This window comes from Lagenorhynchus albirostris, chromosome 11 (assembly GCF_949774975.1).
Source record: "Lagenorhynchus albirostris chromosome 11, mLagAlb1.1, whole genome shotgun sequence".
NCBI classification, from domain to species: Eukaryota; Metazoa; Chordata; class Mammalia; order Artiodactyla; family Delphinidae; genus Lagenorhynchus; species Lagenorhynchus albirostris.
The window spans coordinates 52,710,606-52,738,135 of record NC_083105.1 but is presented as its reverse complement, the minus strand read 5'-3'; the positions used below and the strand labels follow the sequence as shown (position 1 = coordinate 52,738,135).

At 38.0% G+C, this 27,530-nt stretch overlaps 1 protein-coding gene across 4 annotated transcripts; it reads left to right on the top strand.

The window, feature by feature from the left end:
* RXYLT1 (ribitol xylosyltransferase 1) lies at positions 1-27,530 on the top strand. 4 transcript variants are annotated; one of them, XM_060165651.1, is made up of 6 exons: positions 1-199; positions 2,197-2,340; positions 6,067-6,169; positions 15,352-15,666; positions 17,739-17,909; positions 26,935-27,529. In XM_060165651.1, exons 1-6 carry the CDS (start codon positions 31-33, stop codon positions 27,350-27,352), a joined length of 1,320 nt encoding a protein of 439 aa, XP_060021634.1. In that variant the 5' UTR covers positions 1-30; the 3' UTR covers positions 27,353-27,529. The 4 variants fall into 4 exon arrangements, with proteins under 4 accessions (XP_060021634.1, XP_060021635.1, XP_060021636.1 ...); XM_060165652.1 differs by lacking the exon at positions 2,197-2,340 and having other exon boundaries at positions 26,935-27,530; XM_060165654.1 differs by lacking the exons at positions 1-199; positions 2,197-2,340 and adding an exon at positions 5,116-5,134 and having other exon boundaries at positions 26,935-27,530.

Below are 27,530 nucleotides of genomic sequence, written 5' to 3'. Positions count from 1 at the left end.
GGTGGTGGCCTGAGGGGAAGGCTGAGTGGGATGCGGCTGACGCGGAAGCGTCTCTGCTCGACTCTTATCGCCCTGTACTGCCTCTTCTCCATCTACGCCGCCTACCACGTCTTCTTCGGGCGCAGCCGCCGGACGCAGGACGCGTCTTTGCGGGGCCTCAGGAAGGGGGCTGCCCCGGCGCGGGAGAGGCGAGGCCGAGGTAGGACACCGGCCCGCGGCCTCCCTCCTCAGCGGCGCGCCGGGACTCGGGGCTGCGGGCTGGTGGGGGCTGGGCTAGCGGAGCCGCGCGGCCACCGGTCCCGCTCTCGGGACCCGGTATGCGCTTTTCCTCCTTCAGCTCTCGGTAGCCAGCCCAGGCCTCGGGACTGGAGGATGTATGTATGAATGCCCCCGTCCTCGCCCAAGTCCCACACGCCGTCCCCACTCCCTACCCCTGGGGCTGACAGGTGCGCACACCTTTAAAACACATCTTAAATATCCAAGATATTTAGATCTTCTGCCCATTTTTGGATTGGGTTATTTGTTTTTCTGTTATTGAGCTGCATGAGCTGCTTGTAAATTTTGGAGATTAATCCTCTGTCAGTTGCTTCATTTGCAAATATTTTCTCCCATTCTGAGGGTTGCCTTTTGGTCTTGTTTATGGTTTCCTTTGCTGTGCAAAAGCTTTTAAGTTTCATTAGGTCCCATTTGTTTATTTTTGTTTTTATTTCCATTTCTCTAGGAGGTGGGTCAAAAAGGATCTTGCTGTGATTTATGTCATAGAATGTTCTGCCTATGTTTTCCTCTAAGAGTTTTATAGTGTCTGGCCTTACATTTAGGCCTTTAATCCATTTTGAGTTTATTTTTGTGTATGGTGTTAGGGAGTGTTCTAATTTCATACTTTTACATGTAGCTGTCCAGTTTTCCCAGCACCGCTTATTGAAGAGGCTGTCTTTTCTCCACATAATTCAAAAAGAGTCATGTACCAGAATGTTCATTGGAGCTCTATTTACAATAGCCAGGACATGGAAGCAACCTAAGTGTCCATCAACAGATGAATGGATAAAGAAGATGTGGCACATATATACAATGGAATATTACTCAGCCATAAAAAGAAACAAAATTGAGTTATTTGTAGTGACGTGGATGGACCTAGAGTCTGTTATACAGAGTGAAGTAAGTCAGAAAGAGGAAAACAAATACCATATGCTAACACATATATATGGAATCTAAGAAGAAAAAAAAGGTCATGAAGAACCTAGGGGTAAGACAGGAATAAAGACACAGACCTTCTAGAGAATGGACTTGAGGATATGGGGAGGGGGAAGGGTAAGCTGTGACAAAGCAAGAGAGAGGCATGGACATATATACACTACCAAACGTAAAATAGAGAGCTAGTGGGAAGCAGCTGCATAGCACAGGGAGATCAGCTCAGTGCTTTGTGACCACCTAGAGGGGTGGGAGGGAGATGCAAGAGGGAAGAGATATGAGAACATATGTATATGTATAACTGATTCACTTTGTTATAAAGCAGAAACTAACACACCATTGTAAAGCAATTATACTCCAATAAAGATGTTAAAAAATATTGTCACAAAATGCCAGAGATTTGCTGGAATGCCGCTGGCTTAAGGACATCTATTCCCATATTGAAACAAAGAGCCTGCTCTAATCCTGCTGTGACTTCTGAAGGCCAGAGCGCTTCATCTCCAAGTTTTGATCCCCTCTCTTGTATTTTGACCTATGCCAGGATCGGACTCAGGCTTATTTCTCCCTTCTTTCAGAATTTTGCACAATAGTATCTGAAACTGTGCGACACTTTTCATGTTGAAGTCAAGTTTTTATGTATAGGTTGCGTTACATATATACGATCTGTAAAGAACTGGCAAAAGTTAAACTTGTAACTTGATGCATATTACTGTACCCAATCATTTTAGAAGGCTTTCTTTGGGAGAGAGAATTTCCTGCCTTGTGTTAACATTTTATTATTTTATATCAAGCTCTTTCAGGGTAACGGTTCAATCAAACTTAAGTTATGATTTCCTTTTTTTATTTTTACAGTGTTTAACCAGTTCAAATTCTGTTGCTTTATCTCTTTGAAAAATTGAAGTTAGGATGCAATTAAAACTCCCTAACATCTAATTTAAATGGCTTGAATTTATCTACAACTGCAGCTCTATCTTATTGATAACACTTGTTGCTCTTTTTATAACATAGAACAATCGACTTTGAGAAGTGAAGAATGGAATCCTTGGGAAGAAGATGAAAAAAATGAGCAAAAACACAGACTGCAGATATTAAATAAGTCCACAAAAGAGAAAAAAGACTTCCATGTACAAATCTGGGGCAAAGCTGCCATTGGTAAATTAATGTTTAAAGCTAAGACATGTAAAAAGCACTTTGTTAATATATTTACAGTTTATTTCATCATTTGTTAAGACATCCTGATGCATTTTTTCACTTTTTCTCAATATTCCATTTCTCTTTTCTGTTAGACAACATCTGTGTAAATGCACACACACAAACACACACATGCACACATATATTCTATTGTTGGTCTTTAGCAGAGCACAGCTTTATTTGTCAATACAAAGAGTGGGTTGTGTTTGCATAATTATACTGAAATGCCTATGTCAACTGAATTTTCATGGAATTATGTGTTTATTGGACACTTGATGCACAAGTACAAGATGTGGCCCCTGCCCTTAATGGCCAAACAAGTTTGCGAAACATTGAACTGAACAAAGTTAAACAAGGTTCTTTATTACAGGGCTTTGTCAGAGCCTTTACTATGACAGTGTTCATTGTGAATGTCTAAGAAGGGGATATAGTATGTAGTTGATTAAACTTGTTTGCCCACAAAAGCATTTTTGCTCTGAGTATCATGAGAGTGTAGTGTTCTAAGTTATATGATATGCTCAATTAGAGAATGGGGGACCCTCAATGACAGAAGAGTCAGAAAGAATTTAGTGAGTTAGAAGGGGCTTTCTTTGGCCATAAAACGTTAGATTTATGTAAAGTACGGGATATGGATAGAAGGTACCAGGTGAAAGGAAAGGAAACAGAATAGTAGTGCCTGACCCATGATGTTTCATAAATTCATAGTCACTTACATACATACATATATACATCCTTGAAAATTACTACTGACCTCTGAAGTTCTAGTACCCAGACCCAGGCATCCAATCATCAAGTTATAGCAACTTTTTTCTCTGTAAAATCTCTAATATTAATTTCTTCCTTTAAATTTCCACTTCCCCATTCTAGTTTTTAATTATATTGACTTCTTAACAAGTTTCATGTTTCCAGACTTTTCTCATTTCAATCCAATAGGCACAAAGTGTCCAGATGAGCTTTCATTCATCGGCCTATTCTCTAGGCACAGTCATAGGATACCAGTCATAGAAATTCCCATTCCAAAAGGGAGAAGATGGAAGGAAAATGGAGTCACAGGTTTAAGCAATTTTGATATCCAGCCAGGCAAACTCCATTAGGTTTCAATGCCTGGGAGTACTCTGTGGCTCAGAGCTTTACTTCTGGACTTTCAGCTCCATGCTTGGGAAGTCATCCTTCCATTTTCAGGAAGGTTAGCATGTGTTTGCAGCTCAGTAGTTTTATCATCCTGTTCCTGCTGTTAGAATTTTGGGAGTCCAATAAGCTTGATTCATTTCAGGCTGTCTCTGTCCCTTTTAGTCCAAGCTGGCAGTGTTTCTGCTAATATAACATTCTCAAGAACCTTGTGGGTCTCCCATTTATGTCACAAAGATTTGCTTTTTTAGACAAGAGTTCCTCCACAGGTCTTACCTGGATAATCCCATCTCTGTTTCTAGCTTCTGCTGAGATGGTTAAGGAGATCCATAAATTAACACCTAATATTTTCAAAAAACCCTCCTTGTGATTGAGTATTCTGACCAGGCATTAGCAAAGGGATGTCACCTACATCCTTAGCCTTCTCTCCAGAGCATGCTTTCTTGACAGTGAATCTCCTAATTTTTCACCTCTTTTGCAATCTGAATAGGCTAAGAATTTCTGAAATCATCAAGTCATTGTTCCTTTTTGCTTACCAGTTTTTTCCTCAGTCTCTCTTTTCAACTCATATTTTACTGTAATCAGCAAGATGAAACCAGGCCACAACTTCAACACTTTACTTAGAAATCTCTTCAGCTAACTATCCAAGTTTATCGTTTACAAGTTCTGCTTTGCATATAACTGCAGGACATAATTCAGCTAAACTTTCTGCTGCTGTATAACAAAGATCCCCTTTTCTCCAGTCTCTAATAACATGTTCCTCATTTCCTCCTGAGCCCCTACCAAGAGCAATTTTAATGTGCATAGTTTTACCAATAGTCAGTTTATGGTGATTTCAGTATTCTCTAAGATGATACAGGTTTTTTCCTACTGTTCTCCTCACTTTCTTCTGAGTTCTCAGAACTGAGTCACTAACATCCATATTTCTACCTACAGTCTGTTCAAGGCAATCTATTCTAGGTGGTTTTTAATCATGCTTCCCAGAATTCTTCCAGCCTTTCCCCATTACCCAATTCCAAAGGCACTTCCAGATTTTTAAGTATCTGTTACAGCAGCACCCCATTTCCAGGTACCATAATCTATTGCTACATAATCTATAGGTTCCTTTAGCTGCCATAACCAACTACCAAAAATTTAGTGGCTTAAAACAACACATTTTTTAATTGATCTGTGAGTGACATATAACATTATATAAATATGTTTCAGGTGTACTACATATGATTTGATATATATATTGTGAAAGGATCAACATAGTAAGTCTAGTGAACATCCATCACCTCACATAGTTACAATTTTTTTTCTTGTGATGAGAACTTTTAAGACCTACTTTCTTAGCAACTCTCATATATGCAATACAATATTATTAACTGCTGTCACCGTAAGTTTATTAGCTTACATTTCTGAAGGCAGAAATCTAAACTGTGTCCACAGGGCTATATTCCCTTTGGAGGCTCTAGAGGAGCATCTGCTTCCTTGCCTTTTACAGTTTCTAGTGACTGCCTGCATTCCTTGACTCATGGCCCCACCTCACTCTGACTTCTGCTTCCTCCTCCCATCTCTTTCCCTCATTTTCAGTCTCCTGCCTCCCTTTCCTGAGGACCCTTGTGATTACATAGGACCCACCCAGGTAATCCAGCATAATCTCTCCACCTCAGTATCCTTACCTTAATCACATTTAGAAGGTCTCTTTTGCTTTGTAAAGTTAACATTCATAGGTGCTACAGATTTCATCTTTGGACCTCTTGGGTTGGAGGAAAGCATTACTCAGCCTACCATATTTGGAAAGCTTTATCTGATTAGCCAAGTCTTTAAACATGGGTTTTGTGTGTGTCTTTTAGTACCACGGTGTAATGAGAATGGAACAAAACACATCTCTCAATCTAACTTTTTAGTTACATTTACGTAATTGGGCTCCCTGATTACCTCCTCATCTCCAGATTACCTCATTGTATGACAACACAGAGTTCTGAGACCTCTACTCACAGAGCTTTCATTCAGGTGAAATCATGATAAAACGTAGGGGCCAGCCTAAGGAGAAAAGACACAGTGGCATTTGTTTGCAGAGGGCATCATGCAGTGAAGGATGTGTGTTCAGGTGGGGAGGAGGTAATATCTCCTTGACATATTGAATGTATATGTACATACATGAGCTTCTCTGGTTCTGTTTGGCACAAGATGGTGATTTCCCCCCTCCTTCTGTTATAATATAGAAACAGTCCTAATCATACAGTAACTTACACTGTAATCATATAGTAACTTACACTGTAATATAACACATTTCAGGATAAGATAAGTAGTAAAGGTCCAGTGATGATTAGGGGTTTCTCAAATATAGAGTAAGAGAGTTTTTTGTCTTTAATATAACCCACATTTTACACTGACAACCTCTGAGTTTAGTCTCTCGTACATTAGCTGCCATATTGATGATTTTGAGCCCAAAGAGGAATAGAATCTGGTTTCCTAATCAAATGATATGAAAGAGCAGAACATAAATTCATCTCACACACTAGAGTACACCAGAAGGTACATGCTTTCATTTTTTGTTTTTTTAATTACCAGGTTTGTATCTCTGGGAGCATATTTTTGAAGGTTTACTTGAGCCCACTGATGTGACTGCTCAGCGGAGAGAAGGAAATTTAGTTGTTGGAAGAACACATTACAGGTATTAACCTTTGATATGTTGCTGTACAATTTTTTATGTAAATACTAGAAGAAAAATCAGAGGAAAATATATCAATATTTATAGAAAATATTTTCACTTCAACTTGTGAAGGATGGAGAGATAAACCTCATGTATATATATTTGTAGTTAAAGCTTACCTTAAACATTTTCTTATAAAATTGGATGTTACAAAATACGGGTTTTTTGGAATCATGTGTCTATTTCATTTTAATCAAAACATGTCTGATTATATGGAAAAGTTCATGCTCTAAATTTTGCAACATTTGGTTGTTGATAAACATGTAACATTCTGTATGTTGGAATAATATGAAAACTTAAAGTATTTTTATTCTTCTCCTTCATGTAATAGATTCACATATTTTTATATATTCACGTGGTAGCAAAGCTACTGCTATTAGTTTTGAAATTTTTATCAAAACATTTCATATATGAATTCTATCATGATTTGATAGTATAGATTACCATTTCACTGCAATATTCAGAAATCTTTTTTTAATTCAATAAAACCAATGTATTAGTGCCATTTTTGCACTCTTATTTTTATAAAACTTTTTATCTGTGATTGCATATTTTCTGAAGATTTTTAAATAGAATTAAGATCATTTTATTTAGAAATATTGTGACAATGAAAGAATGCTATTTTCTATTAGATTTTTCTTTCTTATTGAAATAAAAACCAAAAATAATTATTTTAAAATGCTTATTTCATTTTACAATTATATTATTAAGGGAAAAAAATGTGAACCAAAGATTATGGTTTCCTTTAGGTTTCCATTTATTTCTCACAGAAATCAAGAGGAAGAGCTGTAGTTAATATCAGTTTCATTTGAATTTTCGCTGCTCTTTTAATTCTTTATTTACTGTAAACACACTTGGAAAGCAATTTCATTGCATGTATCTTTTCAAAGTAATCATTCTTGAAAAGTAAACAGGCTTTTAAATCATCATTGGTAATGATTATTTTTCCTTTTATCTCCAGGCTTCTATTGATCTAATCCCATTGAAGAGTTTATACATAATCCTAAACTTAAAATAGTTGGATTTGGGTGTTTGAAAGTAAATGTGTATTATGCATATAAATGTAACATTTTGCTGTTTTAAAAGTAAACATGTGTTATGAGTATTAGTCTATTAGGTCTACCTACAATATATATTAGCATTTTCAAAAGAATTATTTGAAATTCATAGAGAAGTTAATATACAGTGTTACTACAGCAAAGATTTTGAGCAAATGGCATTAACTCCCAAAAGAAAAACTAACTTCCTGTTTCCTTCTGAAATTTTTACCTGAGATTTTATATTATGATTAAATAACAATGCTACTTCCTTTTAGAATTTAAGAGAACTGTATATTCAAGGAAGTTCACTATTGTAAAAGATTTTTTTAAACATTTTATTAAAGTTTTAGGCTTATGGAAAGTAGCATACATAATTTATCCAAAATTAATAAACTTTTATGAAATTGCAAGTTTTGAGTTGACTCACGCTACATGGGTATTAACTTAAATGTTTCAACACATTCTTTTCTTTTAAGCTATTTATTTTATTTATTTATTTTTGGCTGCATTGGATCTTTGTTGCTGCGCGCCGGCTTTTTGTAGTTGTGGAGAGTGGGGGCTACTCTTCATTGCGGTGTGCGGGCTTCTCATTGCGGTGGCTTCTCTTGTTGCAGAGCATGGGCTCTAGGCGCATGGACTTCAGTAGTTGTGGCTCGCGGGCTCTAGAGCACAGGCTCAGTAGTTGTGGTGCACGGGCTTAGTTGCTCCGTAGCATGTAGGATCTTCCCAGACCAGGGCTCGAACTTGTCCCCTGCATTGGCAAGCAGATTCTTAACCACTGCGCCACCAGGGAGGTCCCAACACATTCATTTTTGTTTGACCAAAAGTGAATTGGCAGTAATCGGTCATCTTGAAGATACAGAAAGAGTTTCTAAATACCATCAAAATCCTTTAAATAAGCATAAATACATTCTATTTAAATAAACCTTTAAGTTTACAAAGAGCTTATATCATTTAACGTTAATTTCACAGCACTTCCGATACAGAAAATAGAAAGGGTATCCTCAGTGTTCCAGGGTCAATCAGGCTCCTGAATGCTGATTCTTATCTATTCATAGGCCCAAATAATGTAATCCAGAATGTCAAGTAAATAACTCAGAATGGAAATAGAACTATCGGTCAGTCCACATGTTTGTATTGGCTTGACCAGCACATTCTTTCCATATGGGCAGACTACAAATGATACCTAAATATTTGAGAGTTGTTTGATTAAATATGGAATCAAAATGTGGGCTATAACTGTATATAGCACTTCCAAATCTGTGTGTTTCAGAAGGGAAGAAATGAATGACTCCATGTTCACCACTGAGTCAGTACCATACATAGGCTGTGCTCAGGATGTGAATAGATGAATACATGCAGGGCAGACTGAACTTGTGAGGCAGGCTGGTGAAGTCCAGTCACCTGTTGGCAGTGTAGCAATGTGACTGAGTTGTTAAGGGCACAGACTCTGAAGCCAGAATATCTCAGTTCCAATTCCAGCTTTACCTCTTATTAGTATCTGACCTTGGCAAGTTTCTTAACCTCTCAGTGCCTGGATTTCCTTGAGTTTAAAATAATTATAATGTAATGTAATATATATATATATATAATATATATAATATAATATAATAATTTAAAATAATTATTAAGGTAAATATTAGTTTCTATTTCATAGGATTGTTTTGAAGATTAAACGCATTAAAAGGTATACAGTGCTTAGACCAGTATCTGGCACATGGTAATCACTAATAGAAGTCTTGTTATTAGTTTTATTATTTTTACTGTTATTTAAATAGATACTGCAACATCTCCCTACCTTTCAGTTCTCCTTTTTTCTGTGTTTCCATTATTGTCTATTATCTCTCCATTCACATACCTCCCAGTAAACACCTTTTTGATACATGTTTTCTGTTAATGTGTTCAATTAGGTTACAAGCTAGCATGGCACCCATTCCATCTCTTGAAGGAACTTTGCCTGTCTCTGCTCATATCTGTCATATGTTCATTTATAGTTTAATTTCAAAGGGCAACTTTATGATTAATTTCTTAGGAGGAGTCTTCTGCTTATCATAACCTTTGATTATCCCCAAAAGACTGCCTTCAGAATTCTGTAATGTGCATGTGCAGGCATTATCATAAGATATATAAATGTCTACCCATTTGATAAAACAAAAGTTAGATGCTAAATTACTTAATTCGTTGTTATCTAAATTCAATTATACTTTCTTTTTTTTAAATTTATTTTTGGCTGCGTTGGGTATTTGTCGCTGCACGCAGGCTTTCTCTAGTTGCGGCGACTGGGGGCTCCTCTTCATTGTGGTGCGCAGGCTTCTCATTGCGGTGGCTTCTCTCATTGTGGAGCATGGGCTCTAGGCACGTGGGCTTCAGTAGTTGTGGCACGCAGGCTCTAGAGCGCAGGCTCAGTAGTTGTGGCTCATGGGCTCTAGAGCGCAGGCTCAGTAGTTGTGGTGCATGGGCTTAGCTGCTCCGTGGCATGTGGGATCTTCCCCGACCAGGGCATGAACCTGTGTCCCCTGCATTGGCGGGCGGATTCTTAACCACTGCGCCACCAGGGAAGTCCTAAATTCAATTATATTTTCAATGAGCATCTGCTCCTTATGAAAAAGTTGAACTTTTCTCTGAAGATCACGATAAAATGTGTCTGTTTCCTATTTTTAAAATTTCCAGATATTACTATTATAAGAATTTAGTGAGCTCACTACTCATTACAGTGAGTGAAAGCTTTTATAGATAATATTAATGGCTATACTATGTTTCAGTCATATACTGGACCATAGATCAATACAGATCTCAAATAAAATTTTCATTGGTAAAGAAAGACAATATAGTTAATTTTTCATAATGCCCATTCTCCCACTCCAGCCAAGCTAGTATGAGGGTGGGAGTGTTCCATCATAAACACTGAATTCAGAAGGCGTGGAGTCATGGCAATGATGCTGGCCACAAAAGTAGGGTGAATTGCAACAGCTATTCAAAAGTAAGGGCCATTCATGGGTTCGGTATACCTATTTTCTAAAACTACGTACTAACCAAACATGATGGTAGAATGCGATGGCTGAGAGCTGTGTGGATGGTTTAGCTTGTGCGCTTATTGTTTATCAAGGCATTTGCCAGACTCTTAGCTGGCAATTATTAATCTTATCTGTAACTCACTTAATGTAATAGCATATAGCGTTTGTTCAGTAGCACTCACTGAATTTAGAAAGAATGAAACAATAATTATATTGGATTCTAAAAAACTATATTTTGCTCACGTTCAGCTTAGAACTCAATATTCAAGTGATTTCTCTGGACTCTGTAAGTATTGAAAGTACTTATTGGGAAGAAAGTTTTCTTCCGAACCTAGCAGAAAAATAATAAATATTGAAAATTAGAAGTTCTGACTATTAAATATATGCTAAGAAATCTAGAAGAGCAAGTCACTGTTTTAAAATTCTGTGTATGAGCTCCTTAAATATGTTCATTTTTCAGCTAATGGATATTTGTGATGATGCATGATGAATAACTTCAGGAAACTAAAATACATCTTTTATCATGCATAAATATACAATATATAATATCTCATACATATGCCCTACTTTATGTAATAAATGTATAGCTAGAAATTTATTAATAAATTGAATTTTTGTAACTTGATTCATATTTTAAATGCAGTAGGAGAACTTAAATAAATTGGTAGAGCAGATAACTCCCTTAAAGAGAATTATGGCTTAACTCATTCAGCATTTACTGAGTGCCTGCTAGTTAGTTCCTAGTAGGCTCTGAGGATTTCAAAGAGAATAAAATACTTTTCCCTAGCCTCAGGGAGTTCACACACTAGTGGCTGAGATAAACACATAAATAATTTTCATACCTTATACAAAGCATAATGGTAAGGATGTGCATACTCCTTAGTTGTTAGGGAAATATAGAGGGAAGGCCACTAACTCAATATGAGTAGAGTTGGGGATATGGGGCCTATCAAGAAAGACTTCCTAGAGGAGGTGATAGCTGAGCTAAGTCTTAAAAGATTAGTAGGATTTAGGAAGGCAGTGAGAGGAGTGATTATATTCCCAGCAGAGGCAATATCAGGGCCTAAGAATTGATAAACAGCTTGGGTTGTGCATAGAATCGCAAACCATTCAGAATCCCTAGAGCATGAAGATGGGGTAGGGTAGCTCATATTGGGAGTGGAGGGCAAGGGCCAGATCGTCATGGGCCTTGTATTTGCCACATTAAAACTCTTGGACTTTATTCTTGTTCAGTGAAAAGCAGTTGAAGATGATTAAGCTAGATAGTGGTATTGTCATGTATGTTTTTTGTGTAGATGTCTCCAGTAGCCATGTGGAAAAATGATTTGAAGGAGACAGCTGAATGCAGGCAGACCAGGACATTGCATTAGGAAACTATAAGTATCCAGCAGAGATATAAATAAGGGATGAAATTGGGAAGTGGTATTCCAGCAGAGCCAGGAGTTTTAGAAATTTGGGGACAAAACTATCAGAATTTAAGGATTATTAGATGAGAGCAAGAATCGAATGTGATAGTTCCCTGGTTTCTAGCTTGCATGACTGGATAGCTAGTATGCGTTCAAGATAGAAAATACAGAAAGAATAAAAGCAGATTTTTCTACTCTTCTCTAGGCCACTACCCAACACCTGCCTAACCCCCCCTTTCTCAGCAGACAACCCTGCCTCTATTTCCTCAAGATATCCACAATTATCTCCCTTAACTAGCTGCCCCTCTAACATTTACCTACATGATCTCTATGTGATCCCTCACCTAACATTCTCTCTTTCCTCAGCTCTCAGACAATGAGGTGATCTCCCTCACCTGTGTTCAGTATTAACTCCCTCCACCTGTGCATCCCTTCTGCATATCCCAAGACCTTCCTCCATCGGTTACTTCCTTGCTCTCCTTTGTCTCCCACCTTTCACTCATTATTGCGTTCTCACCTTCTCATCCACACTTTCAGAAGAGTTGTCTACACTTACTGTCCCCACTTACTTCTTTTTTGTAATTTATTTTATTCAAGTATAGTTGATTTACAACGTTGTGTTAATTTCTGCTGTACAGCAAAGTGATTCAGTTATACATATATATACATTGTTTCATATTCTTTTTCATTATCGTTTATCACAGGATGTTGAATATAGTTCCCTGTGCTATACAGTAGAACCTTGTTGTTTATCCATTCTATATATAATACTTTGCATCTGCTAATGCCAAACTCCCAATCCATCCCTCCCATACTCCCCATGCCCCTTGGCAACCACAAGTCTGTTCTCTATGTCTGTGAGTCTGTATTGTAGATAAGTTCATTCGTGTCATATTTTAGATTCCACATATAAGTGATATCATATGGTTTTTGCCTTTTTCTTTCCGACTTCATTTAGTATGAAAACCTCTAGGTCCATCCATGTTGCTGCAAATGGCATTATTTCATTATTTTTTATGGCTGAATAATATTCATTGTGTATGTGTACCACATCTTCTTTATCCATTCATCTGTCAATGTACATTTAGGTTGTTTCCATGTCTTGGCTATTGTGAATAGTGCTGCTATGAACATAGGGGTGTATGTATCTTTTTGAATTAGAGTTTTATCTGGATATATGCCCAGCAGTGGGATTGCTGGATCATATGGTAACTCTGTTTTTAGTTTTTTGAGGAGCCTCCAAACTGTTTTCCATAGTGACTGCACCAATTTACATTCCCACCAACAATGTAGGAGGGTTCCCTTTTTTGCACACCCTCCCCAGCATTTGTTAATTGTAGACTTTTTAATCATGGCCATTCTGACTGGTATGAGGTGGTATCTCATTGTAGTTTTGATTTGCATTTCTCCCCACTTACTTCTTACTGTCCCCTTCTCATTCACTTCTCAACCCACTGCAGTCTGACTAACACACCTCCCAACACACACACAACTATCTGAATCTTATGGGATTTTTTTTTTACCCCTAAAGTTTCTTTACCTAAATCTGTGCTTCCCAAACTGTATACTGAGGCACCCTGGGGCACCACAAATATTTGTAGGAATCACAATTATACTTCATATCTGTCAAACACCATGCAAACTAGTTTGAGGTAGTTCAAGTTTCAACATTAGATCACCATACATCCATTTCAGAGATGTCATACATTTGAGGAGCTGGATTTCCTATGGTTGCTGTGATCAAATCCAAGTACTGTGCAAAAATCAAAGTGGAACAGGCAGCGACCGAGGCAGTGTCCTCTCTGATTCCAAGGTTTGAGAAGTTGTGTAGTGCTCAACGGGTGCACACATCCCATTTTTAAGTATGTGTGGTTAGTTAAGAATGAAATAGGAATATTATTTTTTCCTTCAGTGTATGTGTATTATTTTTAAAGTGGCTTCTAAGCTCTTAGGACATAAATACTAAGTTATTTGGATCTAACAACTTAAAAAACTGAACCATTACTCATTTCTTCTGGCTTGAAAAAATTACTAAAACACTGAACGTCTTGGGAACCATTAAAATTTGGGAACCTCCGATCTATACCTTAGCTCCAGAGCATTGACCCCAGGGCTTTCACTATTACTTGAACATGGCCTTGAGGTCTAGAAAACCAATTAGTCAGAGCATAAGAGCTGACATGCCTGCCTGCTGGAATGTGAGAGCATTCTACAAAAAGAGAGCTGTGGAGATTCCAAGATGGGTCAAATGTGCCCTGAATGAATCATGCTTTTGTTAATTTGTGTGGATCAATAAAATTAGAACTATTCCCACCTATAATTTTAAAGGAGAGAAAAAGTGTTCATGTACTACCAATAATAAGTATTTTAAACCTATCATAATTATCATCATTCTCTTTAAAGTGCTTCCTAACCCCTCAGATTCTGCCCGTTCTCTTAAATTACTAAATGATTGCTGAATTATTTGGCATCTTCCTGTCCAAAGCAGACTCAAAATGTAGCTCTGATCCGTGTAGCTTATTATCACTGTAGAATAATGTCATAGAATTCATACAGTACATATACAGACAAAATACATATTTATATTTTGTGTTTTAACTAATATCTACTAATTTGAGTACTTGCTAACCATAGTGTCATGGGAATGACTCAAGCTCTGAAGTTAGATCTTTTTTTTTGTTTTTGTTTTTTGTTGTTTTTTTTTTGCTGAAGTTAGATCTTGATTCAAAACTTGATGCTGCCATCACAGGTTGTGCAACTTAAGCCTGATTTCCCAAATGCAAAATGGGGGACTAATCTCTGCAGAGTTGTTGTGGAGGTTAAAGGATAACCTGTGCAGAGTGCCTATGTATCATGTATATAAAAGGCATTTAATAATGTTAGTTTTTATCCCCAACAATAAGCAAAAAAAGCAGGATTTCAGCATATTTGTACTAAATATTAAAAGATTCTAGCAAGTTATAAAGAAATGTTTGAGCAGCTTGCAAAGAATCTAGGACCGTTGTAACTAAGTTTACGATAGGTTAAATGGTATTTTTGTATTTAATGCATATTCGTGTAAAATATTTCAATGGTATTGGTTGTTCGAAGAGGCACATAATATGAAATGTGAGTTATGACATGTATCTATTCCTTTTATGATATTTTTTAAATACCTTAAAGAATAGACAGTAATACAGTAGATTCCCATTTACCCACCACCTAGAACTAACAAATTCTGGCTCTCTGTCATACTTGCTTCAGATACTTAACTTTCCTCGTAAAAGAATTAGGTATTTCCAGTAAAGGCAATAAATGCTCTCTTTGTATTGTTCCTCAGGCCCTTTCCTCTTCCCTCCTCCTAAGAGACAACCACTAACTATCGTGAGTTTGTTATATATATCTTCCCATTCAAATTTTTATATTTATACTTTTATTAGATATATAAGGTAAATATTTTTTCCTGTGGGTACTTTCAAATTTGCATATAATTAATCTGTCTACAACCAAAGTTTCCCACTAATGTACATCTATGTCCCATCATCCAGAGTTGTTCAAAAAAACATGTGTTATAGAAATTATTTCTAGAAAGAACATGGATTAAGTTTCATTATATACTTTATATAAAATGATTTAAAACTTCTGATACCAAATACTTTTGTTCTCTTTTTGTTTGTCTCTTGTTTTTGTTTTGTTTTTAACAGCTTCATCACTGGTCCAGCTGTGGTCCCAGGGTACTTCTCTGTTGATGAGAATAATGTGGTACTCATTCTAAATGGAAGAGAAAAAGCAAAGGTCTTTTATGCCACCCAGTGGTTACTTTATGCACAAAATTTAGTGCAAACTCAAAAACTCCAGCATCTTGCTGTTGTTTTGCTTGGAAATGAACATTGTAATAATGAGTGGATAAACCAGTTTCTCAAAAGAAATGGAGGCTCTGTGGAACTACTTTTCATAATATATGACAGCCCCTGGATTAATAACATGGATGTTTTTCAATGGCCTTTAGGAGTAGCAACGTAAGTACCAAATATTCTTACATGTTTTTAGACTCTAAGACCTGAATTTCTGTATCAGCAAGAGTGTGTTTTAAATTTGTAATAAATGTAGTTCTTCTGAGCTCATTGAGGCTGTGTACAACCTTTTCTATGGGCAAAAATATGCTTTGGTCTCATGCTTTGGTAATAATGATGTTTTTAGAGTATTTTAGACTTTTATGAGGAGAGCAGATGAGTTACATTTTTGTATTTTAGAACCCCAAGTCATAGGATAAATTTTAAAGTTTATCACTAGTACCTTAAAGAAATGTTTAGTGGTGGATGGCAGACAGACGGACCTTCCTAAAACAATTATAGAATCTATATATATAACTATACCTATATAACTATATAGATATAGAGTTTTCTTAAATCCTTACTTTATTTCTTCTTTTTTTTGAAGGGGGCCATGCCACATGGCATGCGGGATCTTAGTTCCCTGACCAAGAATTGAACCCATGCCCCCTGCAGTGGAAGCGTGGAGTCTTAAGCACTGGACCGCCAGTGAACTCCCCTTAAATCCTTACTTTAGATCCAATATTAAATGAAGAGCACACTGACCCTGGGGTTTGGGAGGATTATAATATGCTCAGGTCTCCGACTAAGATTGATAGAATTTGCACAAATCTGTTGTGTAAAAAGAAAGGGTAATTTAATAGTATGTAATATATGTAAAGACTTTCTATAGAACTGGAAACTTATTTTGTATCATTCTGTTAATAGAGAGCCTTTGAATAACAGTAAGTTGACTTTAAGTTGCCACTAGTACATAAACTTCCTGATAGCAGGGATTTTTGTCTCTTTTGTTCACTACTTTATCTGTAGAGCCTAAAACAGTGCCTACAGAGTAATCATTCAATAAATATTTGTTGAATGGGTGAATTATGAAATAGCTCAGTAATATGATACTGTATTTGAATCAGATGTTCATTATGCATTATTTTATCACTGGTTACAAAATGTGACCTTAGACTGCTGCCCAGTTGGCTACACAAATATCACCAGGGAAGCACATTAATAAGACATATTCCCTGGCCTTCCACAACAAAATTCTGACTCAGCAGGCTTAGGATAGGGCAGACAAAAAGGTTTGTTAGGTATAGCCAAGTTAAAGGTGCTCGAAAAATCTATCCCTTGTGTAGAGCCCATATTTGTAAAATGTTTTGAAACAAAAGAATTACTTCTTCACAGTAACTCTGATAATGTTGGACAAAGCCAGTATCTTTCCTATAGAGCAGTGGTTCTCAACCAGGTGCAATTTCACCCCACCCCCACCCCCAGGAGATATTTGGCAATGTCTGGAGATATATTTGGTTGTTACAAGTGGAGAGAGGAGGTTGTACTGGCATCTGGTGGATAGAGGCCAGGGCTGCTGCTAAATATCTTACAATGTAGAGGACAGCCTCCACAATGGAGAATTATCTGGCCCAAATGGCAGTAATGCCGAAATCGAGAAAACCTATTACAGACTAACTGTTACGTTAAGCTTTCTCTTATGTGAAGGTTGTAGTTCAGGCACATAATTTGATGCCTGGAATTACCAAATGCCTATTAGAATGGGCCAGTTGCAACAGGCCTCTCCTGTGTGGGATGTAAGGTTGTTTTTTTTTTATCTACTTGATAAGCCTTTGGAGTTGGAGTTCTTTGCTATAGCAGTATGTATTCTGTAATCTTTCCATCACCTGCCTAAAACATTAATTAAATCATGATTGTTACGAATGTAGAAGATTCTTTATACCTTTAAGGTCTTAAATTCAACCTGTCTTATAACTTCAGGTAAGTAATGGAAGTTGAAGAATATAAAAAACAAAGCACTTTAGGCACATAGTCTCTATAGCAATTTTGTAAAAGATGTCAAAGTGAGAATTTTTTTTAAGTCAATAGATTTAGGAACTTTTCCAAAGTAAGCATGGAAAATTATAATTTGGGGTTTAGAAAATCATATTTTAAATCTCTTTTCTTTACATCATCATGCTACCTAAGATGTTAGATTATGGAAATTTTGCTAGCCCTATTGTCATATATTATTAACTCACATGTACTTATTTTTATAGATACAGGAATTTTCCTGTGGTGGAGGCGAATTGGTCAATGCTGCATAATGAAAGGCCATACTTGTGTAATTTCGTAGGAACCATTTATGAAAATTCATCCAGACAAGCACTAATGAACATTTTGAAACAAGATGGGAATGATAAGCTTTGTTGGGTTTCAGCAAGAGAACAGTAAGTTCTGTGTCTACTTGATTCATCCATTTTGTCTCCAATCTGAGAGTTGCTTTGTGTGACAGCACAGGTTTTCACAGACATTTTTAACTCCATTAATACCAGTCTTTCTCCAGAAGATGCATGAGTAATTAAAGCTGTGAAGAAACTATGTTATATACATTAAAAATAGAGAGACTCTCCTGTAGTCCATCTTGAAGGGGAATGCTGGTAACTATCATATGCAAATGTCAATTGTTCAGGTTTCCTCAATAATATTTGTTAGTCAGATTTGAACACAGGAGATTGTAAATGACAGTAATGGTCTTAGGTTCATCTCTGAGATGTTCGGCAAACCAGTTCAGTGTTCCAAGACTGGCATGCCATACTCCTCACACCTTCAGGAGCCTGACACCACCCTGAGGACAGAGGCCATGTACTATTCTTCTTTGAATCCCCAGATGTAACATAGGACCTTGAATAAAGTAGGCCAGGATAAGTGGGGAGTGGATGGATGGATGGATGGATGGATTTAACTGCATTGACTTTCTTCCATCCTTTACATGGTAATCATGAAACAGGTGTTCTTGGACTGAAGGAAGAAATTTGGGGATCATTCATTTTATTTTTAGATAAACAAATGGAGTCTCATGTGTAAAGCAGAGTCATCAGAGAAGTAATGCCTAAACAAAAATGTCCTTTTAGATCTAGAAATAACATTAATTGGAGCAGATACTCTCTTTTAGAAAGCCTGACTCTACTACAAGAATACTCTACCCAGCAAGACTCTCATTCACATTTGATGGAGTGATCAAAAGCTTTACAGACAAACAAAACTAAAAGAGTACAGCACCAGCCTTACAACACATGTTAAAGGAACTTCTCTAAGTGAAAAAAAGAAAATGCCACAACTAGAAAGAAGAAGATTACAAAATGAAAGAAGTAAAGGCAAACATACAGTGAAAGTAGGAAATCACCACACACAAAGCTGGTAGGGAGGTTAAAATACAAAAGTAGTAAAATCATCCATATCCACGATAAGCAGTTAAGGCAGCAGTCCCCAACCTTTTTGGCACAAGGGACCAGTTTCGTGGAAGACAGTTTTTCTACAGACTTGGGGTGGTGGGGGTGTTGATGGTTTGGGGATGATTCAAGCGCATTCATTCCATTTACTCTGTGTACTTTATTTCTATTATTATTACATTATAATATATAATGAAATAATTATACAACTCACCATAATATAAAATCAGTGGGAGCCCTGAGCTTGTTTTCCTGCAGCTAGATGGTCCCATCTGGGGGTGATGGGAGACAGTGACACCCGAGGTGTGTTGCTTATGTCCAGTCTACTCCATAAGATGCAGCTTGTCACTTGCCACTCACTGATAGGGTTTTTTTTTTAATTAATTTACTTATTTGGTTGTGCTGGGTCTTAGTTGCAGCATGTGGGCTCCTTAGTTGAGGCAGTCGGGCTCCTTAGTTGCAGCTCCAGGGCTCCTTAGTTGCAGCACACAGTCTCCTTAGTTGTGGCATGTGAACTCTTAGTTGCAGCATGCATATGGCATCTGGTTCCCTGACCAGGGATTGAACCCAGGCCCCCTGCATTGGGAGCATGGAGTCTTATCCACTGTGCCACCAGGGAAGTCCCACTGATAGGGTTTTGATATGAGTCTGCAAGCAGTTGATTTATTATGGTCTCTGTACAGTCAAACCTCTCTGCTAATGATAATCTGTATTTGCAGCCACTCCCCAGCACTAGCATCGCTGCCTCAGCTCCACCTCAGATCATCAGGCATTAGATTCTCATAAGGAGCGTGCAACCTAGATCCCTCACATGCGCAGTTCACAGTAGGGTTCGCCCTCCTATGAGAATCTAATGCCGCCACTGATCTGACAGGAGGTGGAGCTCAGGTGGTAATGTGAGCAGTGGGGAGGGCTGTAAATACAGATGAAGCTTTGTTCACTTGCCCACCGCTCACCTCCTGCTGTGTGTCCCGGTTCCTAACAGGCCACGGACCACTACCGGTCTGTGGCCTGGGGGTTGGGACCCCTGAGTTAAGGGATACACAAAACAATTAGATGTAAAACATGATATCAAAAACAGTAATTGGGAGGATTTCCCTGGTGGTCCAGTGGTTAAGAATGCACCTTTCAATGCAGGGGACATGGGTTTGATCCCTGGTTGGGGAACTAAGATCCTACATGCCGCGGGGCAACTAAGCCCACACACCACAGCTATTGAGCTCACGTGCCTCAACGACAGAGCCCGTGTACCGCAAACTACAGAGTCCACGTATTCTGGAGCCTACGTGCCACAACTAGAGAGAGAAAATCCACACACCACAACTAGAGAGAAGCCCACGCGCCACAATGAAGAGACTGTGTGCTGTAACAAAATATTCCCACGTGCCTCAACAGAGATCCCATGTGCCACAACTAAGACCCGGCACAGCCAAAAATAAAGAAAATAAATAAAGAAAATAAATAAATATTTAAAAGTAAAGAATAAAAACCATATAATCATCTCGATAGAAAATACTTTGGATAAAGTTCAGCATCCATTTATGATAAAAACTCTCCAGAAAGTGGGCATAGAGGGAGCATACCTCAACATAATAAAGGCCATATATGACAAATCCACAGCTAACATAATACTCAATGGTGAAAAGGTGAAAGCATTTCCTCTGAGATCAGGAACAAGACAAGGATGCCCACTCTCACTGCTTTTATTCAACACAGTTTTGTAGGTCCTAGCCACAGCAATCAGAGAAGAAAAAGAAACAAAAGGAATCCAAATTGGAAAGGAAGAAGTAAAACTGTCACGTTTGCAGATGACATGATACTATACATAGAAAATCCTAAAGACGCCACCAGAAAACTATTAGAGCTCATCAGTGAATTCAGTAGAGTAGCAGGATTCAAAATTAATATACAGAAGTTACTTGCATTTCTGTACACTAACAATGAACTATGAGAAAGAGAAATTAAGGAAACAATCTCATATACCGTCTCATCAAAAAGAATAAAATACCTAGGAATAAACCTACCTAGGGAGGTAAAAGATCTATACTCAGAAAACTATAAGACACTGATGAAAGAAATTGAAGATAACACAAACAGATGGAAAGATATACCTTGTTCTTGGATTGAAAAAATTAATATTGTTAAAATGACCATACTATCTAATGCAATCTACAGATTCAGTGTAATCCCTATCAAAATATCAATGGCATTCTTCACAGATCAGAACAAATAATTTTAAAATTTGTATGGAAACACAAAAGACCCCAAATAGCCAAAACAATCTTGAGAAAGAGGAACAGAGCTGGAGGAATCATGCTACCTGACTTCAGACTATACTACAAAGCTACAGTCATCAAATCAGTGTGGTACCAGCATAGAAACAGACACATAGATCAATGGAACAGACTAGAGAGCACAGAAATAAACCCACACGCTTATTGTCAATTTAGCTATGAAGAAAGGAGGAAAGAATATACAATGGAGAAAAGACATTCTTTTCAATAAGTGGTGCTGGGAAAATTGGACAGCTACACATAAAAGAATGAAATTAGAACATTCGCTAACACCATAAAAAAATAAGCTCAAAATGGATTAAAGACCTAAATATAAGACCAGATACTATAAAATTCCTAGAAGAAAACATAGGCAGAATACTCTTTGACATAAATCACAGCAGTATTGTTTTGGATCTGTCTCCTAAAGCAAAGGAAGCAAAAGCAAAAATAAACAAATGGGACCTAATTAAACCTAAAAGCTTTTGCGCAGTAAAGGAAACCATCAACAGAACGAAAAAACAACCCACTCAATGGGAGAAGATATTTGCAAATGATATGACTGATAAGGCGTTGATATCCAACATATATAAACAGCTCATCCAACTCAACATCAAGAAAGCAAACAACCTGATTAAATAATGGGCAGAAGAACTGAAAAGATATTTCTCCAAAGGGGAAATGCAGATGGCCAACACACACATGAAAAGATGCTCAACATTGGTAATCATCAGGGAAATGCAAAGCAAAACCACAATGAGATATCACCTCATACCTGTCAGAATGGCTATCATCAAAAAGAACAAAAATAACAAATATTGGCGAGGATGTGGAGACAAGGGCACTGTTGGTAGGAATGTAAATTGGTGCAGCCACTGTGGAAGACAGTATGGAGATTTCTTAAAAAACTAAGATAGAACCACCACATGACACAACAGTTCCACTCCTGGGTATATACAAAAACAAAAAAACTGGAAAAAAACCAGAAACACTAATTTGAAAAGATACGAATACATGCACCCCAATGTTCATAGCAGCATTATTTACAACTGCCAAAATATGGAAGCAAACTAAGCATCCATCAACAGATGAATGGATAAAGAAGATGTGGTACATATATATACAATGGAATACTAATCAGCCATAAAAAAGAACAAAATTTTGCCATTTGCAGCAACATGGATGGACTTGGAGGGTGTTATGCTAAGTGAAATAAGTCAGACAGAGAAAGACAAATACTGTTTAATATCACTTAATGTGGAATCTTAAAAATACAACAAACTAGTGAATAAGACAAAAAAGAAGCAGACTCCGATACAGAGAACAAGCTAGTGGTTACCAGTGAGGAGAGGGAAGCAGGAGAGGCAATTTAGAGGTAGAGGGGGAAGAAGGGTTATTATGTGATTATATGAAATTATGTGTGTGAAACGTTTGAAAATTGTACAGCATTATACAATTTAAGAAATGTTTCATTCAAAGAAAAGGGGTTGGAAATTGTAAAAAATCAACCAATCAATCAGACATAGAAATACAAAAAAAAAAAAAAAGAAAAAAAGAAATCCTGACTCTATTGCTAGTGTAATCATATCCATTCAGTATTGCTAGCGTAATCATATATATATATATTTTTTTTACATCTTTATTGGAGTATAATTGCTTTACAATGGTGTGTTAGTTTCTGCTTCACAGCAAAGTGAATCAGCTATACATATACATATGTTCCCATACCTCTTCCCTCTTGCGTCTCTCTCCCCGCCACCCTCCCTATCCCACCCCTCTAGGTGGTCACAAAGCACTGAGCTGATCTCCCTGTGCTATGCGGCTGCTTCCCACTAGCTATCCATTCCACGCTTGGTAGTGTATATATGTCCATGCCACCCTCCCGCCCTGTCACAGCTTACCCCTCCCCACCCCATATCCCCAAGTCCATTCCCCAGCAGGTCCATGTCATATATATATTTTTTTAACATCTTTATTGGAGTATAATTGCTGTACACTGTTGTGTTAGTTTCTGCTGTATAACAAAGTGAATCAGCTATACGTATACATATATCCCCATATCCCCTCCCTCTTGCATCTCCCTCCCACCCTCCCTATTCCACCCTTCTAGGTGGTCACAAAGCACTGAGCTGATCTCCCTGTGCTATGCGGCTGCTTCCCACTAGCTATCTGGTTTACATTTGGTAGTGTATATATGTCCATATCACTCTCTCACTTCGTCCCAGCTTACCCATCCCCCTCCCTGTGTCCTCAAGTCCATTCTCTATGTCTGCGTCTTTTTTCCTGTCCTGCCCCTAGGTTCTTCAGAACTTTTTTTTTTTAGATTCCATATATATGTGTTAGCATATGGTATTTGATTTTCTCTTTCTGACATACTTCACTCTATGACAGACTCTAGGTCCATCCACGTCACTACAAATAACTCAATTTTGTTTCTTTTTATGGCTGAGTAATATTCCATTGTATATATGTGCCACATCTTCTTTATCCATGCATCTGTCAATGGACACTTAGGTTGCTTCCATGTCCTGGCTGTTGTAAATAGAGCTGCAATGAACATTGTGGTACATGACTCTTGTTGAATTATGCTTCTCTCAGGGTATATGCCCAGTAGTGGGATTGCTGGGTCATATGGTAGCTCTATTTTTAGTTTTTTTAAGGAACCACCATACTGTTCTCCATAGTGGCTGTATCAATTTACATTCCCACCAACAGTGCAGGAGGGTTCCCTTTTCTCCACACCCTCTCCAGCATTTATTGTTGGTAGATTTTTTGATGATGGCCATTCTGACTGGTGTGAGGTGATACCTCATTGTAGTTTTGATTTACATTTCTCTAATGGCCAGTGTAATCATATTATATCCATTCAGTCAACAAATATTTATCAAGCAACTGCTATATGCCAAAAACTATTTTAGCCATAAAGGGATACAGCAGTGAGCAAAACAGTCAAAAGGGTCCATGCCCTCTTAGAACTTAAATGCTTATTGGAGGAGACAAACCAATAAAATATATTGTGTCATACATATATAGTGTCAGACGCTGATAAATACCATGTAAAAAAATTGAGCAGAGGAGGGGGATGTAGAGAGGACTTGGGGTCAGGAGTGGAGCATTTGATATTTTAGAATAGCCAAGGAAAGTGCTAGTTAGAAGTTTGCATTTAAGCACAGGACTGAAAAAGGCAGAGGGGTGAGCCTCATGTCTCTTTGGGAGAAGAGTTGCCCAGGCAGAGGGAAGAGCAAATATAAAGGCCTAAGGTGGAAGCATGCTTACCATGTGTGAGGAACAAGGGACAGTGTGCCTAGAATGGAATGAGTGAGGGCAAAATAACAAAGCTTACTGTGGGAACAGAATTATTCTTGAAATCTCTCTCCTACCTTTGAGCCAGGAGGTGGAGTAGGTGTCCTTCTTCTCATTGCTGCTTCCAGACCACTCTCCCTTTTCCCTCCCTAAAACCTCCAGTTTTGAATCTCATACCAGCAGACAAAACTATCCATTATTCTTTCTCTTTGAAATCATAAGGGGAAGGGATAAATTGGGAGATTGGGATTGACATATACACACTACTATATATAAAGTAGATAACTAATAAGAACCTATTTATAGCACAGGGAGCTCTACTCAATATTCTTTAATGACCTACATGGGAAAAGAATCTTAAAAAAAGAGTGGAGGTATATATATGTGTAACTGATTCACTTTGCTGTACACCTGAAACTAACACAACATTGTAAATCAGCTATACTCCAATACAAAATTAATTTTAAAAAAACTCCTAAAAGAAAAGAGAAATCATATACTGACCCTTGGGTTTATCCCCTTAATTCTTTGAAGAGTCTAGTTCCTGGCCTACTCTTAGTCTCTCCGACATTTTTTCCAGCCTCACTCTTAGTGATTCCCAAATCCACATAGATGGTCTTTCCATCACGTTGGTCTTGCAGTTCCTTTACTTCCTCTCCCCCAGCAATCTGGGTCTCCACTTGACCTCAGCCATTCACTGTCATGGTCATTTCCTGGACCTTATGATTACACATACTGCATGATCTCAAATTCCAGCATCTCTTTCTCTGTAAACATCATTTTCTATCATTCCAGCTCATTCCCTGTAATAATCTGACTTCAGCAATTTAGCTGGGATTTACAGTTCATTGTTCCTAATACCATTTCATTGTCCTTCACCCACCTCGTCTTTACTTTATTCTTTACCCACTTAAATTTCATAATCAATCATAACCATATATACATTCAGCTCCCTAGTTCCTTAATCTAGCAAACCCTAACTCTGGTTAAATCCAGCTCTCTTACCTGCTCCATACCTTCACCCATGCAGCCAAACATACTTGGAGAAAGGTGCCAATTGATCTCACTTTAAATATATGACCTTGGGCTTCCCTGGTAGCGCAGTGGTTAAGAATCCACCAGCCAACGCAGGGGACACGGGTTTGAGCCCTGGTCCGGGAAGATCCCACATGCCGCGGAGCAACTAAGCCCGTGCACCACAACTACTGAGTCTGCGCTCTAGAGCCCACGAGCCACAACCACTGAGACTGCGTGCCACAACTACTGAAGCCTGCGTGCCTAGAGCCCATGCTCCACAACAAGAGAAGCCACCCAGTGAGAAGCCTGTGCACCGCAACAAAGAGTAGCCCTTGCTCGCCGCAACTAGAGAAAAGCCCGCGCACAGCAACAAAGACCCAACACAGCCAAAAATAAAAATAAATAAATTTATTAAAATATATATATATATATATATATATATATATATATATATATATGACCCTGACCCTTGAGTGTCCAGCAGTCATCCATCTCCCTTGTCCATGTATTCTTCCTCTCTCCTGGAAGATTGTTTCATACCTTCTTCTCTCTTCCCAACTGCTCTTACCTTATGACCCTATTGCTTATTTCACTGAGAAAATAGGAACAGTCAGGAGGGAACGTCTGGTTTTCTAACTAGCCTCTCAGCTCCTACCCTTGCCCCATACAATCTCTTCTCAACACAACAGCCAGATAGATTCTGATAAAACATAGATGAAGTCAGTTACCCCTCTGATCAAAACTCTGTGTGATGGGTGCTCTGACTTCATCTTCTACACCTCTCCCCTTCAGTTACCCTGCTTTAGCCACCCTGGCTTCCTTGCTGTCCCTTGAGCATGCCTGGCACATGCCATGTCATGACCTTTATGCTTGCTCTATGCTCTCTTCTTCCCCCAGATATCTGTGGGGTTTGCTCCCTCTCCTCTGGCTCCCCGCTCAGATGCCCATGAAGTGAGACACTCCCTGGTCACCTGTTTACAGTTGCAATACCATCCTACCAAAAACTCCCTCCTCACTTCTCTGCTTTATTTTTCCACACAACACTTAACCCCTTCTAAATAATTTACTGACTTGACCTGGTTACTATCTGTCTCCACCACTAGAACTGTGATAATAAGCTCCATAAGGGCAGGAATTTGGATGGAGGGTGAGGTAGAGAGAGACGAGCACTCACAAAATTTTGGCTGATTACAATTTCATTCAGAAATTGTATGGCCACTAGATTTTTTTTAATGTGTAGCTGTAAACTTCTCAAATTCTTAAATATTTTCAAGAAATCTATTTGGGCAAGATTTTATTCATCTCTTCTGCCTGCCATCTCTATATGTGTTTACCATTTCTTGTAACCAACATTAAAAGATAAAATATTTTCTTCCACAAAAGATATGCTTAGTAAAGCGAAAACTTCAGGTTTTCTTCTGATTTTCTAGGTGGCAGCCTCAAGAAACAAATGAAAGCCTTAAGAATTATCAAGATGCTCTGCGTCAGAGTGATCTCACACTGTGCCCAGCAGGAGTAAACACGGAGTGTTACAGAATATATGAGGCTTGCTCCTATGGCTCCGTTCCTGTGGTAGAAGACGTAATGACAGCTGGCAGCTGTGGAAATGCATCTGTTTACCATAATGCTCCTCTGCAGTTACTCAAGTCCATGAATGCTCCCTTTATCTTTATTAAGAACTGGAAGGAACTTCCTGCTATTTTAGAAAAAGAGAAAACTATAATTTTACAAGAAAAGATTCAAAGAAGAAAAAGGTTACTTCACTGGTATCAAAACTTCAGAGCAGAGCTAAAAATGAGATTTATTAATATTGTGGAAAGTTCATTTCTAAAGAACAATAAAGGTTAACTGTAGTTCATCTTTTTGAGCTAAGATCTGATTTTTTAAATCATTTCTAATACTGGGTATGTGTGTGTGTGCTTGTGTATTTATTAATGTTCTTTAAGTTACCCCTAGACCCTAGATTATGTCTGTAGTATTGACCAAGTACAGCCTTATTGGGCCACTCCTGAAAATAAAGTTAAAA

What these genes read in the sequence shown, in the direction of transcription:
- RXYLT1 (XM_060165651.1), top strand. Translation starts at nt 31, where the DNA reads ATGCGGCTGACGCGGAAGCGTCTCTGCTCGACTCTTATCGCCCTGTAC. An exon ending in CTGGGGCAAAGCTGCCATTG is followed by an intron (nt 2,341 to 6,066) that starts GTAAATTAATGT and finishes TTTAATTACCAG; the next exon opens with GTTTGTATCTCTGGGAGCAT. An exon ending in GTTGGAAGAACACATTACAG is followed by an intron (nt 6,170 to 15,351) that starts GTATTAACCTTT and finishes TGTTTTTAACAG; the next exon opens with CTTCATCACTGGTCCAGCTG.